Source organism: Neopsephotus bourkii, unplaced genomic scaffold (genome assembly GCF_033783945.1).
Source record: "Neopsephotus bourkii isolate Nb327-2 ecotype Australia unplaced genomic scaffold, CSIRO-AGI_Nbou_v1 NB_53, whole genome shotgun sequence".
In the NCBI taxonomy this organism is placed as follows: Eukaryota; Metazoa; Chordata; class Aves; order Psittaciformes; family Psittacidae; genus Neopsephotus; species Neopsephotus bourkii.
In genome coordinates this window covers 11,414,541-11,429,224 of record NW_026900570.1, presented here as the reverse complement: position 1 = coordinate 11,429,224, position 14,684 = coordinate 11,414,541, and the positions used below count along the sequence as shown (strand labels likewise).

At 36.7% G+C, this 14,684-nt stretch overlaps 1 protein-coding gene across 2 annotated transcripts in view; it reads right to left on the bottom strand.

Moving 5' to 3' along the window:
- The window catches only part of MPP7 (MAGUK p55 scaffold protein 7), a 155,189-nt gene that overhangs the window by 105,824 nt on the left and 34,681 nt on the right, over positions 1-14,684 (bottom strand). For both annotated transcript variants that reach the window (XM_061351020.1, XM_061351027.1), the window contains exon 3: positions 3,971-4,137. In XM_061351020.1, the coding sequence (XP_061207004.1) occupies positions 3,971-4,007 (37 nt within the window). In that variant the 5' untranslated portion in view covers positions 4,008-4,137. The remainder of the gene's footprint in view (positions 1-3,970; positions 4,138-14,684) is intronic.

The following is a 14,684-nucleotide window of genomic DNA, read 5'->3' as shown; positions in this document are numbered from 1 at the left end:
TATCAAAGTATTTCTATCAGTATTCAATACACACATCAACAACATGTAGCTTCAGAAGTCAAGATGATTCTGAAAGAATCACAGTATATGCTACTAAAAATGAAGTTCAGAAAAATAGCCACCATTTAGAACAAACCTCATAACTTCATTTTGTATTATTACAGAATCAAGAACAAAACTCCAAACCTAGAAATACTATAAAGGCCTTCTGAACTTACAATTTGGTCAGTAACAAATGTGTTGGGTTTTTTTAATTTAAAAAACTAACATGCATTTACTTTTATAGGCTTGTAATACTGAAAAAAACTATAGTATCTGGCACAGCATTAGCTCCTATATGTACTCAAGAAGAAACCAAGTAAGCCCTGCACATTTTTTTCTTACAATATTCAAATTCAAGAACTGCTTCTGACTTTCATTAAATTTAAGCAATTTCAGACAGTTTTACTTGGTGGCCAAATTTGGCCCATAAATGTGACGTTCCTGCTGACAATATATGAATCAAAATCACAAAGTCTGCTTTGCACATTCATGCACTAGTTTTTAAGGACAAGAAAAAGCATTTTTAAACTTGTCAGCTGAGCAAGCAATACAGGGACAAGAAGAAAGCAATCTGTAACAATTTTATGCTGTTTTTCACACTAAAACAACACTTAAAGCATAATGATGTCATCTTGGTTTCACCAAAGTTAGCAATGAAGATGCCATCAATTACTACAAAGCCAAGACTGCAAATGTAAATCTTCCTAAAAATATCAGATTCGTAAATGCCAGATCTTGCAGATCTCTACCTGCAAAAGCACAAATGCCAGATCTTGCAGATCTTTACTTGCAAAAGCGCAAATAGTCCTTCTCAGTCTTCAAACTCTATTTGGTGGGCTTACACACAGACTTCAGACTTTTACAAGGCACACAGAAAAAAAAAATCTAAAACTTCAAAAGCAGCATCCGGCAGGAGCTCGGCCTTCCTTTTGAGACGGCTGCTTTAAGACAGCTTTGACCTGACACTGAGAGGGCTATAAACCTTCAGGGAGGAGTAGGACCATGCACATGATTAAAAAAAAAAAAAAAATTACATTATACAAAATTAGGGTTTCTATACAGCTAATGGAGAGTGGAATACAGCATACACACACACACAAGCTCTTCTGTCTTTAAGTTAAGAAGTCAGGTCAGACTGGTAAGGTACAAGATTAAAGCGACAAAGTCACTTGATGAATCTAAATAAACTAGACAAATCAAAACTAGTCACAATATTTGGAGTATTTTGTTTAAAATGTTTCTCTTAAACTCTTGTTAATGCCTCTCAAAATAGGTGTAAGAGGTATGGTCTCTGTACAGAAGACTATACAGGTTAAAATATGGTATAACAAAAGCACGTATATGAGGAAGCAGCTGAAAGGACATGGCAACATCACGAATAAAGTCTGCTGACAAGGTAAAAGCAACGTAAAATTAACACGAGTAGATCAACATTCACTCTGATGACACACGGCCCATCATAAGCACTACTGTGCTTCTGACAGTGATCTGATGCCTAAGACCATACTAAAATTAATAATAATAAAATATAGTATTTCCATACTAGTTTCAGAGTTTCCAACAGTCCATGACTTGGCAACTTTCTGATATTCACAGATGATGCATTTCTGCAGGTTGCCCTCAATGAATTTTTTCACTCATTCTTAAATCTAGGCTTACTTTTTCTTCACCAGCATATGACAGAAAACAAGCTAGATGGGGTTTTGTTTGAATGCGTTAACAGTACAGCCTCAGACAGACTAAATGAAGTTGCATCCCTTCCCTAATGGTGCATTCTTGTTAGGTCCCCACCAAGTGACTTGCTAACTCCACAATGTCCCAGGTAGTCCTCTCATGCACTAGAGCAGTTTCAACTCGCTACATGTCACAAAACCAGCTTATGCAGGCAAGGCGAGAGGAAAACCAGTCTATGCAACAAGGAACAACATAGGTAAGAAAATCCAAAAATTTCTGTGTTTCTCTTTTTTTAACCTAAAAGTAATGGTAGGAAAATAGGGCTCTGATTAGAAACCACCTGTATTATGAGCAGGACAGAAAGCACAGTTTGATGGAATCACTCAAAAAATAATTAAAAACTTACCCACATGAGGAAAAATGATAAAGAAAATAAATAATCCCCTTTTCCCTCCAAAGGTAAATTCTTATTTAAAGAAGCAATTTGCAACTTGCATCAGTAAACAAATCAGATTTAACAAGCAGCATTATTTAACAGATGGTATCAATGATGCGTACAATATTTTACTATAGATTTCCTGGGAGAATCAGCTTTAGCACACACCGTAACTACTGAAGGTGTGTTTCAAGCATCATACGCATTCAACAGCACAGTGAAACGTTTTTAGAGACATTTTAACACAAAGGTTTAAAGTCAGGAATCTCTTTTACACATATTGGAGCCCTTTTGTTTCTTTATTCAGAAAGTTTTATGTCCCTGACTATCACTTTTGGACATGCTAACATTCTTTAACAATAAAACAAGTAAAACTGTCAGCAACAGGCACCAGCCATCACACACCCCACTGTTGTTCATCTCATCATGTTCTTGAAACTTCTAAAATGTCAGAAAGCATTTGGCCAAGTAATAATTATTGAAAAAAAGAAAAAAAAAAAAAAAAAGAAGGCAGGTTTTGGAAGGACACAAAGGCTCGTGTGATAAAGGATAGAGAATGGAAAATTAGACCACAGTAGACCCTTACAGATTTTCAAAATTCAGCTTTTGCATACTACACAGCTTCAACTGCACTTATTTCCATGGGGGCAAGGGGAGAAAAGGAAGATATGTAGAAGTAGATTTTGGCGAGATGATAGTCTCCTTAATAAGGAACAAGGATTCAAAAAAAGCAAACAAAACCAAACACAACCCTCCCTCCCCATGGCAATAAATAAACAAACGCACACACCCAGCTCCAAAGATTAATCTTTTCATCAAAGAAATCCGACATGGATTGGAGGTGTGGAAAGAAATTATTGCACTGTACAGTCTATTTAAAGTAAGAATCCAATGCAGTTCCTTATATATGTATTTTTTGGATTCCTCACTCAAAGTCTCCCTCTTCATTTTCAAAATACTGCTGTAACTTCTAGTGCAAAAAACTATGTGATCTAGCATAACAAGCAAATGGTGGAACGCAGAAATATTTGTACTGTAACCCCAGCTGGATCACCTATTTACCAAACACCCTCAAGCAAAAAATACTAACTTTAGTTTTTCCTAAAACAGAGACAAAAATATTGGCAGACAGAATGTACACGAATACAGCTTGATACTGTGACGAACAAGGTGAAAGCTATGGAAAGCTACATATCTGCAATCCCACTGCCTGCAGTCAGAAACTAGAATCTGATGTGGAAGGCAAGGGAAAGAAGAGGACTTGAGACAGTATTCTTCTTCTCCTAATTTGTTAAAGAAGTGTCAAAGCTAAACAGTCTGTATTCAGAAATAACTCCACTGATAACTGTAACTCACAGAGGGGATAGTCTAGACTGCTGCAAATATTAAGGCATGTATGATATCATCCTTTTTTTCCACCTCCTTTTTCAAGCTAACATTGTAGGAATCATGCTCAGAGATGAATCCAAATTCTTCGGATCCCTATATATATATATATATATATATATCTATCTGCTTGGATTTTGTTGTGTTTTTTGTTTGTTTGTTGGTTTGTTGTTTTTTTTTTTTTTTGGGGGGGGTGTTAGGGATGAAGGGAAAGCGGGTAGTGGTGGGACTTTTAAAAATTAATTTATTTTACCCATGGTATTTCATATATCTAAATTAACTTCAGGGAGAAAAAGTTATGTTTAAAGTCTTAAATAAAACATCTGTTGAGACCGTAATTAATTATCTTACTTGATGATTTCTTGAAAAAGAGACCGTAGACTTAACAAACAAGATCTGGAGGAAACATGCAGTCCTCCTTGGCTTGCGTACCTGTGTCACTTCCAGATCCAGCTGATAACGCTGGCATGATTTAGTCTGCAGAGTTTCACGCAGGAACGTCAGAGTAGCACTCCGTAGCCAGAAGGCAGAAGTTAATTTCAGTTTAACTGCTTGAAGCCAAGTTGTCTATGAAGATTTATATTATCTCAAAGTTTCTCCTAGAGAGAACAGAAACAGAATTTTACAATTAAGAACATTGTTAAACTGTAAACTACTGCAGCTAACCAAATCCAATCATTATCACAAAATGAGCTTTTGATTTAAGGCTCTCAAAACAAAGTACTTTGCATTTATTTAAGACCGTTAAGATTTTTTTCCCCCAGGTGAAAAAAGTTTTGTTTTCTTCAGTCTAGCCTGTAATCTCATTCTGCTGTAAAAATAACACATTTCTCTCAAGTATACTATGCTCTTTAGTGTGTCAGGTATTTTGGAAATAAAGTCAAGGGTTATTTTGTTAAAACAGTGAATAATTTAAGTCACTCAAATTTCACTACTACTTACCTCAGAAAAAAAAAAAAAAGCTTACTAGCATGGTAATTTATTCAGTGTTTCCACTTAACCTCCTTTCAATTGTTTTCAGTTCATTTCAGGATCTAAAATGCAATTCTTATAGTTTTTATTTAATCTGGAAATATAATCTAAATTGTAACTAAAGTTTTAAAAAGCCGGACTGGGGCAAACACGTCTCTAAGGTAAACAGCAGTTTGATTCATGGAGCTGATGGAGCCATTATCATGCAGACCATATAAGGAATTTTTCTGTAACTCCTTACTACAAAGTCACTATTTTTATAAGCCATATTTTTTAATAATTGCATAGGCCTGCTGATACTAAATTTTGGGTCTTTCTTTAACTGTGGTTTTGGGGTTTTTTTTAGGACAATTCAGAGCAAATGTAACAAAAGTAAAAAACTATTTCAAATATAAGTGAACATATTTACATTCGAGTATGTTAAAATATGAAACTGGACCCCAAACTTCTTAAAAAGAAATTCAGAGTGAAGACTGGAAATGCTCACTAATAGCAGGGCAGGGGCTTACATGTCTGCAGGGAGAAGAAAGGGAAAGGGGGAAGTAAAAGCTAACAGAAAACAAGGGTTTTCTCCAGATTTCAGTAAACAAAAAGGATCCTTGAAAAAAGCAAGCAGCATAGTCCTGCATAAGAAAATAAACAGAAGAGCATTTTGCTGATGATGATGCTGGTTTGGTTTTTGTTGAGGTTTTTTTTATAAAAAAAAAAGAGAAAACCACATTCGTATCAATCAGATGATTTTTTTAAGCCATCTTGGCTCCAAAAGCCTGTATTTTGGACACATTTGGACTTGGCAGCAGCCTTGTTGAAGAGTAATATACAGGTGCTGTAAACACTGTATCCTGTTCAAGTTTCTGGTTTTCACAAAAAATAAAATTATAAAAAAAACCCACATTGTTTAGACTATTGAAACATATTAAGGGCCACCCACAATATTTTCTTTATTAAATTTTAAATCAATTATTAGATACAAGCTAGCTGTTAACTCAACCCTAGGCATAAGCTTATAAATAGTCTGGCAACTTTTTAAAGGGCTTTTTGGGTGGTGGTTGTTTTGGGGGGGGGTATTTTTGTTTCTTTGTTGGATTTGTTTTTTTCCTCCTCTAAGCATTTACCAGACGAAACTTTTTGCACGTCAGCTTTCAAACTCCAGTGACACTGATTTTTGTGGATTTTGTTTTGTTGTTGGTTTTTTTTTTTCTTTATTTAAGAAGGCAAATACAGAAGAAGTTATGACCCTGGATAACTTCTTTTATGATGGAAAGATAGGTTTTTAAGTTTTATTTATCTATTATAATTGCTTTAGGGCTTGGGGCTTTTTAGTAATAAAACTCTGTAGTGAAGGAAAAAATAAAAGAAAGATTTCACTAAGAAAAAAGCATCAGGTTCCAAAAACCTATTTTGACATTCATAAAACCAGCACAAAGCCCCTTAACTTAAAATTTAAATGGAGAGTTAGAAGTATTTCAGAGCAAAAACTCATGATGACAAAGTTGTAAAACATCTATATGCAAAGTCAGTCGCGTACAGCTTAAAAGAAAGGGGATGGGGGGGGGGGAGAGAGAAAAAGATATCCTAGCCAAGGACACACTGTACCAATTAAGAAGAAACATATTCACTTTGCATTAATTCTGCTTGTTTTCTTTCTAACACATACAAGCGCCATAAAGGAGAAATCATGATCTAAGCTCACTTAGTCCCCAGCATGAACACAGCCATATGAAGGATGGAGGCATTTTTTTTTTTTTAGTTTTCACATGTGTAAGAAACCAGTTAAACCAAAATGATTTACCATTAATGTGGCATCTTTGGTTTAGATGCAGCTTAAAGTATTTTCATCTATTTCAAATAAATAAGTAAAGCTAAACACGCACCGTGTTCTCAACTTAAGTGCATTATTATTAATCAGAAATTCAGGCTTCTTAAAAAAGTTCACTGTGAAATGTGAAGTCTTGTTAATATACATACATGTCATGCATTTAAACTTAATTTCTTTATTTTTCTTCATTTCATGGTAAATCATTCAGTATTTTAAAAAATTCAAGCTCCTTATTATTTAAGAAACTCCTACACGGCATAAAGTTATTCCCCACAGATCCTAAATATATATTAATGAAAAATAAATGACCTGATGAAATCCTTTACCAGTAAAATACTTAATATTTTGCTGGAATGGAATGGGGATTTTTCATTTTATTTTATTTTTCTAACTTGCAAATTAAGCTACATTTTTGCAGTGATGATGCTATTTTCTTTGGCTTGCTCTATTTAAAATGCTTTGGAAGTTTTTGCCGGAGCCCAGCCATAGGCATTGCTGACTGCTGTATGGAATCGATTTGCTGCAACACAGAAATACCAGCTGTTACAGTATGTCCTGAGAGGGATTACCGAATATTCTTAAATTGAAGTTCAATCCATCTTTCCATAAAAATCAGAAGCAAGCGCCAGGAACGTAACAGCAGTATCAAGTGCACCTGAGGCATTTACAATACCCAACAGGACTGTTACAACCAGCCTTTAAAAAGGGCTTATTTTTGAAATTTCATTATTCCAGTCGTACCTTGCTTCTATATATCGCACTGTATCGGATTCTGCTGGCACCCACGCCGTGGAAAGAGAGAAGGCCGCGGGGCGGCCCAGCGCGCTGCCACAGGAGTGGCTCCCGTCTGACCCCTAGCGGCCGCGAGGCACCCAGACCGGGCCTGCCGCGCCTCACGGGGAGCGGGACTCCCACACCCCTTCACGGCTCCCCCAGGCTCTGGAAAGGAGCCTCCCCGCAGGTACGAGCGCACTTCGGTCACGTCTGATATTAATTACAGATGCCAGCAGAAGGAACCGAAAGGTCTCCCTACCTGTCGGCAGCCCCCGCACACTACACAAGCCTGTTGGCCAAGCCGGACACAGTCCCAGCTGGCTTCACTGCCACGTTCATTAAGGTGACATAACCTGCCGGGGTGCCAAATCCCCCCGTTATAAATAGGCAGGAGTGGCGCAGACACCTCTTGGGAACAACTTTCAAAACGGCAAAATCCCAGAATTACAGCTTTCCAAGGGAACTGTTCTGCATACTCCACAGATAAGAGAGGCCACTTACCATGAGATCAGGGGATAAATCTTGCTCCCCATCACTCATGCTGTCAATACAGCAGGACTGGTAACAAAGGACAGAGAATTCAGATAAAACAAGAGGGTGGGGGGCAGTTGCGGAGTGCCAAGATGAACAGCCTCCCATGCCATTATAGCTGTAATAGCTTCTTTCTAGCATCCTCTATTGCTTTTGGATGGAAGAGACTCCATCAGTCATGCACACATTTTATTTTAGTTCATTTTTCTACAAAAGGTGAGGTAGGAGACAATCAAGTTTGTCCTTATGGCAGGGAATCGTCCATTTGGAGACAGCATACATGAAGTCTTAAGTCTACCTTTGACTGCCCCTCCAAACCTTAATAAACTGCATAGTATTTATTTCTGAAGTTAATTCACAAGTCACTTAATGTTTTTTGCTCTTTAATGAAAACAAATTGATTTTATTCACATTTAAAAAGCAGGCTGAAGACTTTTGACTGATTTAAAACAAATAAAAATAGAAGAAGTATGAACCTAGCAATGTTACTAAATCGGGGGGGAGGGGACACAACATAAAAGTGGGTTGTTTGATACAAGCAAAACCTCAAACTGTTTTTCTAAAGGATGCTACAGTTATGAAGACTATAACCTTGACTTCCAGAACTAAACCAGCATGCCTGCAAATGGTATTTGAACTACCAGATAGAGATTTCATGTGGAGACAGGAAATTTGACAGCCATTCGGTCTTGTATTTGTCATGGGACCTCAAGTAATTGAATGACTAGTGGCAGGTATACAAGTCTCCAAAAGCTAGTCAGCACAGGAAATTGCCAGAGGAGGTTTTCTAGACTGGGAGAAGTAAATCTGTTTTGGTGGACAAAATCAGAATTGAAAATGGTGGTCTACTCTTGGAAATTATAATGTAATGAGATCTACTGAATCCTTAAACTCTTCTCAGGAAGCTTCCACCTCCTCAATCACAGGGTCTCCGACAGCCTACTGGAACCTGTCTGCAACTCCTGACGGGTTTCCAAAGCTGGTCAGTCGCCCTTACAGGCAGTACGTGCATGTTGTCAACAGGAACTTTCAAAAAAATCTTGAACTGGAATTACTGCATAGAGCACACAGCGCACAAACACGATGAGACTTCAAAGGCACTGAGAGCAAGAAGCTACCCCTGTGACTCACCCAGCTGTGGGTATAATGGAAATTAAAGAGTGGCAAAAACTCTGGGTATACAGTCCAATAAACAAACCAGGAATATCTATGGTAACTACCAAATGTTATTAACCAATGCACCAACACAGAGAACATGGACTGTCCCAAACTGAAAAGGCCAAGAGCTGCCTTCACTAACTTCCTCCTGGCCTTGCCATCATACCAGTCTTAAACCATTAGAAGAATTTTAGGCTTCTGCATAATGTTCTTCTGTTCTACCAGCGTTCTTTTTTTTTTTTTTTTAGCTTACATCATAGGGATGTTAGAATAAAAACTTTACTTTGTTAAAAGGCTGTGAGAATAACAAGTAAGAATTTAGATACTCCTAAACATCCACTGAGAATGTATTAACTGCTTAACTTCTAATACATTTGTGGGGATGTCTTTAACAAATAATACACAGTTTGGAAAAAACATACCAAACCTGAACTCATTATATCTTGTAGTTCCATAGCTTAAGTTTAATTGTGCAGCCCAAATGCATTAGAAAATAGATCTCTCTGGTTTCTACTTACTGAATTTTTTTTGCAGATGGAGAAAAAAAGAATATTATCTAAATGCTAAAACGTACAACTACTATTAATAGAGTACTGAAGAAGTCACATGCTGAAAAATCGCAAGACATTAGAAATGAAACCCTATTAGTCCATGGTGGTTATTTCCAAGAGTAAAAATTTCCAGGTATCACTACTGTGAGTAATTTGACCAACACCAGAACGAAGCAAGGCTGATTTCCAGTGGCCTTTCTAGCTACATATCTAGGATACATGTTTGGGCCTTTAAAATTTTATTCTCTTCCTTTTCAAGGGTGAGCTCCCACTATACCTTTCCCTTCCTGGATCAGTAACAGAAGATGCAGAACTCCAGTCACTACCTGACCATCCACTTCTAAAAACATACCAGAAACTCATGTATCTTCTTTCATTATGTTTGGCTGAATTTGTTCAAAGGGCTCCGAAGACATACAGGAGAGGGAAAAGAGCACAACATAAGATTTGCTTCCTTCACTTCAGTGATAGAAAGGGTCCTTGAAGGGCTTAATCTTAATTTGGAAAAATCTCACTTACCTAGGCACTCCAATAGCAACACTGAAGTTGATATCCTAATTTTCTTCTTATAGACAGTCTTCCCCCATGATATTCTTTCACTCAGATGGGGACCATAACATAAAACCTGCTTATCTTACCACCTTTATCTAAACCCTCGCTACATACAAATCTGAAGTACATTCCTTCAACAAGTCAATCTAATGTAGAAGAATAGAAATAAAATATATCGTACATTAAAGTATAAAATATCCTACAGGCAATATAGTTATTAATTTATATATAAATTATAACTTACTGTACATTAAAAGTTTTGGACAGATCCCTGCTGCCTTAAAACACAGCCATGCCAGAAGTGAAATACGTTCAGTAAGAAGCTATATTGCAACAGTAGCAAGACTGACTGCAAGCTGCATCTTCCCTGTCTTTAACACAAAAATCCCTACCTGAGCTCTGTCCACACTCAGATTTCAAATGTCAGTGCTGGAATTCAGCATATACCTTTAAATGCATGAAAACATTCCTTAAAATACATACACTAAACCTACCAGTTTAATTTAAAACATGATCTCTGTAGTCGATGTCAGATACCCGTAGATGGATCCAATTTTCTGCAAATAAAACCTAACAACTGACAGAATAACATTAGTTTAATAAACTAGTTTAATAAAACTATTCATTAAAATGTGACCTAAACTATGTCTGAGATCAAAGGTTGCTCTTTTGGTTTGAGTTATGGGTTTGGGCACACTCTTAACACTTTTCCCCTAGCTGCAAACCATTCCTTTCCTTGGAAAATACCTGTCAGCAGGTACCACAGCCTCTCCATTAATTACTTGCATGAACAGTTTTGTTCTGGCATGGTTTCTTGACAGTCTGTTTGAAAAATGTATCTACAGCAAATGATAAACCTTACTGCACCCCCCTCCCCCAAACGCTGAAAAAAATTGACAACTGTAACATTTTCTGTAAGTGAGAAAGTTCAGCAAATCCTGCTGCAATGAGTCATTAGATAACCTCGGCACTCCCTAAGAAACAATTACACACACATTGCACCAAAGGGCTCTGCAAATTTCAGTTTTAGAGATATATTCCATATTTCAATAGTATTATAATGCAGCTTGATCCCACATCTACAAAAGCCAAAGGAAAATTTCTAGTAGAAATAAAACCAGGATTAAGTCCATGCTTAATAAAAGATCTAATATTTATCTAAATAGCTTAGCCAAGTATTTCTGTCAACAGCATAATTTACTTCATAGTCCTGTGTCTCAACAAATCATGCATGCACCAATTCTGAGGTCTGTTAAACAGCCATGTCCAAAAATTATCCTCAGGAATATATAAGTATTTCAATACTATTATTTCAAAGTCAGAAATATCCCTTATAATGTTAGAATGTTATTTTTCAAACTCATAATTTTTTACACCTCTAGAGCCAAGTAAGGCACAGGTATTTTACAATTTTCCATATTCTACTTCAGAAGTTTTGACCTCTTTCAGATTAACTAATCTTCTTCTCCTTTGTTCAGCATAACTTTCCATAATCCAATTCTGTCAAAACATGGAATTATTTTTTTGATGGAGGAGAAAATGGATAAAGAGATTAATTAATAATTAAACAATATATTAAACAATATATATTCTTTTTTCCTGAGTGCAAAAGCAGAGTAAACCCCACTTTCTTAACATATGTTTTTACCAAAAAAAAAATCCTCAGTACAATGATTTTAATTTTAATTAGTTTCAGATTGGTTTCTTTAATGTGAAGTTGTAAAATTTAATATGAGCAATCTGAAAAGTATATGCCTTTAGCTCAATTCTGGAAAAAAGTTTTGATTTAGTAAGTGGTAATTTATTAGTCATATCTTGAGCATAAGTAACAAAATACTTCCTTACGTGTACATGTACACAGCAAAAACAAGGCACCGCACATGGACAGAGTCAGAGGAAGTGTACGTGTTTGATTTCTAGAAGTTCATAAGCTTTGCAAGCCAAATTTCTCTGGGATGCTAACCTTGTAGCAGAAAACAAATGTGAAGCTGAATAGCCAGGCAATGACACGTTCCAGAGGCCATGCATGGCTAGTACACAAGGCACACCAGACACTCCTTGCAGTCTTCTGTTTCTCCCTGGAAGCTCCCTTAGCCAATCTTTATCCTTGAATTCTCAAATTCCATCTAACTCCCAAATGCCATCACCGTGCTCTCCTGTTTCACACCCTCCCCTCCTCCTCAGCGAGCTCTGGGAGCACCATTGCATTGAGCCCACTGTGTTATTTGTCACCTAGGACACACTTCCCTCCAGTTTTATTTTTCTTAATTTGCTCCATTTCCCTCTTTCTAGAAATGAAGCTCTCCTTTCTCAGACCTTGCTGACCCAATTGCACTTGCACTTTCTTGCTTCACATCTATATCCATCTTACCCCTTCCCTACTCTTACAGGAATTTATGATCCTCCACTAGCAAAATTAACTTTTACCTATCTCTTTACAAATATCCCCACCTCCTGACACTTTGCTTTTACCTCCCTGACAGTTTTCACTTTTTCCTGTTGTCCTTTCTACTCTTGCCCACCACCACCACAGCCCAAATGACCCTCTTGATTTTTCACACCATTGCTTTCCAACCTACATTTACTTTCCAAATCTATTATCGACAAGGAAGTCCTTGCTATACTACTCTCCAAAAATCTCCCTTAACGCTCTTCCCCTTCTTCTAGAAGATGAATTAGCCTAGTTCATACAGGCAAGAAACCTTAAATGTATAACACATACAAGCAGTTGCAGATAGAAACAGATCAGATGGGGAGATTTTTCCGCTTTTAACTCTGTACCATCTCCAGGCTAGAAACACCCTCAGAGCAAAATTCTCCTGTGTTCTGAATTACATATTATCAATGCAAAAAAAAAAAAAAAAAATTTTTGGAACTAATCATATATGTAGTTTCCAAACCTATACATTATAATTCAAAAGGGATACAGTTAGACTTTGTCTTCACTGCAGCAATTTAAGCCTGATTTACTCCATGAGTACAGTCACTCTGCACAGTTTAGACACAAATTTAATTAGCTGAAAATAGACCAATTAAAATTAAATGTAAGTTCTGTCTTGCCAAAGACAGAGTTTAAGTTACATTCCCATTACAGAGTGCCAGTCTCTGAGATTCAAGTCCTATCTTCAAGTTTAAAGCCACTTAATTCAAATCTGAGATACTGATAATGGATGAAGAAGAGTCAGATTCAAGGCAAGGGGTAAACTGTATGTCAAGTTCACACTGCAGTGAAGACAAGCTCTCAGATTTCATATCATTTGGCAAAAAAAATATTCAATCTTTATGAAGAGAAATATTTAAAATTATATAAGGCAAATAAACACAAATGGCAACAGAACTTAGCTTGGCACTGTTACCTACATGAAAAATTTTTTCTGTTTTTCTTGTTCAGCTCACAGCTTAATACATTACTTTATGTCTTAATGTATACCAAGAAAACACAGGATATGCAAAGAGTCCAAGTTAATGTTGCTGTTGGAAACTTAATGTTTGCATTTCCTGGATTTTGCAATTTTAACTAGGTGAACAATACTGCATTGATTCTATTTTGGCATTTGCTATGAATACCAAAGTATTTTTTCTTGTGTTGTCTGAAACTACACAAATCAGAGCTGAGCTACTGCTGATAGTGAACCTTTGACATTTTTTGTTACTCACAGTGGTCTCTCTAGCTTACATCCCTTGCAGTTCACTATGTCATGACAAAGGTGATGCTATACAAATCAGTCAGCATACTTGCTCCAGCAAGCATACCTATGTAGAAGTGTAGAAAGAAAAACTAAATTCTGATGCTTTGAAAAATAAAAATATTGTGAATACAGAAGTTTTGATTAAGGCAAAATCTTCTACAGTAAAAATGTTTCTTTGAGATGGTGTCGTTGGAGATTCCCTAATAACAACTGAAGAAGTTAAGATGGGAATGTGCACCATTCCTGGATGTTTCATATATTCCCTTACACTCCTATGCAAAGGTGTAACCAGAAACAGTTTAATCTTCCTTTTGAAATGAAAAGCTAAAAATACCTGGGAAGCCAGAAAATAGAGGGATGGCAGGTAGCTGAATTCAGCTAAGTGGTTCCTTGAGGAACCACATCTATTATCCAAAAATTACAGTCGCCAAGTAACCGGTCTCTTCAAGTACTTATTGATTTGTACCTTGCATTAGTATCCTTGAGAAGGTGAGATAAGGAACTAAACAGTGGCTACTGCTCATGTGGCACTCTTTGGCTTGTATTTTGACAGACAATTTAAAGGTACTGACAGATGTCAGTTGAATATTTATCATTCTGGATTCTCAGAATTAAGAAATTCACTGTTCTGTTTTGGTGTTGTTTGTTGGAGTTTTGTTTGGTTTGGTTTTGGGCTGATTGTTTTTGTTTGTTGGGATTTTTATTTTTTTTTTTAAACAGCTAAGGTAAGAAATCTGTCTCCAGTGCCACCTGTTCCAGGAAGGTTATTACATTTGGGACTGATGTTGCATGGAAGAGTCACGTACTGCCCTACCAAATTTAAATATCTACAGAACTGCAACATTTCTCTGGAGATTTGCAGTAACATTGAAAAGGCTGTGAAAGAAAAACGATTAAATAAACACAAACAGCAAGGAGACCTCCTCTCTCCCACCACTCCCTAGATGGAAGGAAGGGAAAAATGGGGTCACAATATCTGCATCAACTGTAAAGCCCTTTCAATGTTCTTAAAAGACCCACTTCTCCTCTTTCCTGATTGTATGATGACTTACAGGACTTTGTATCAAGTGACCATCAAGGACTCACACCACTATTAACAG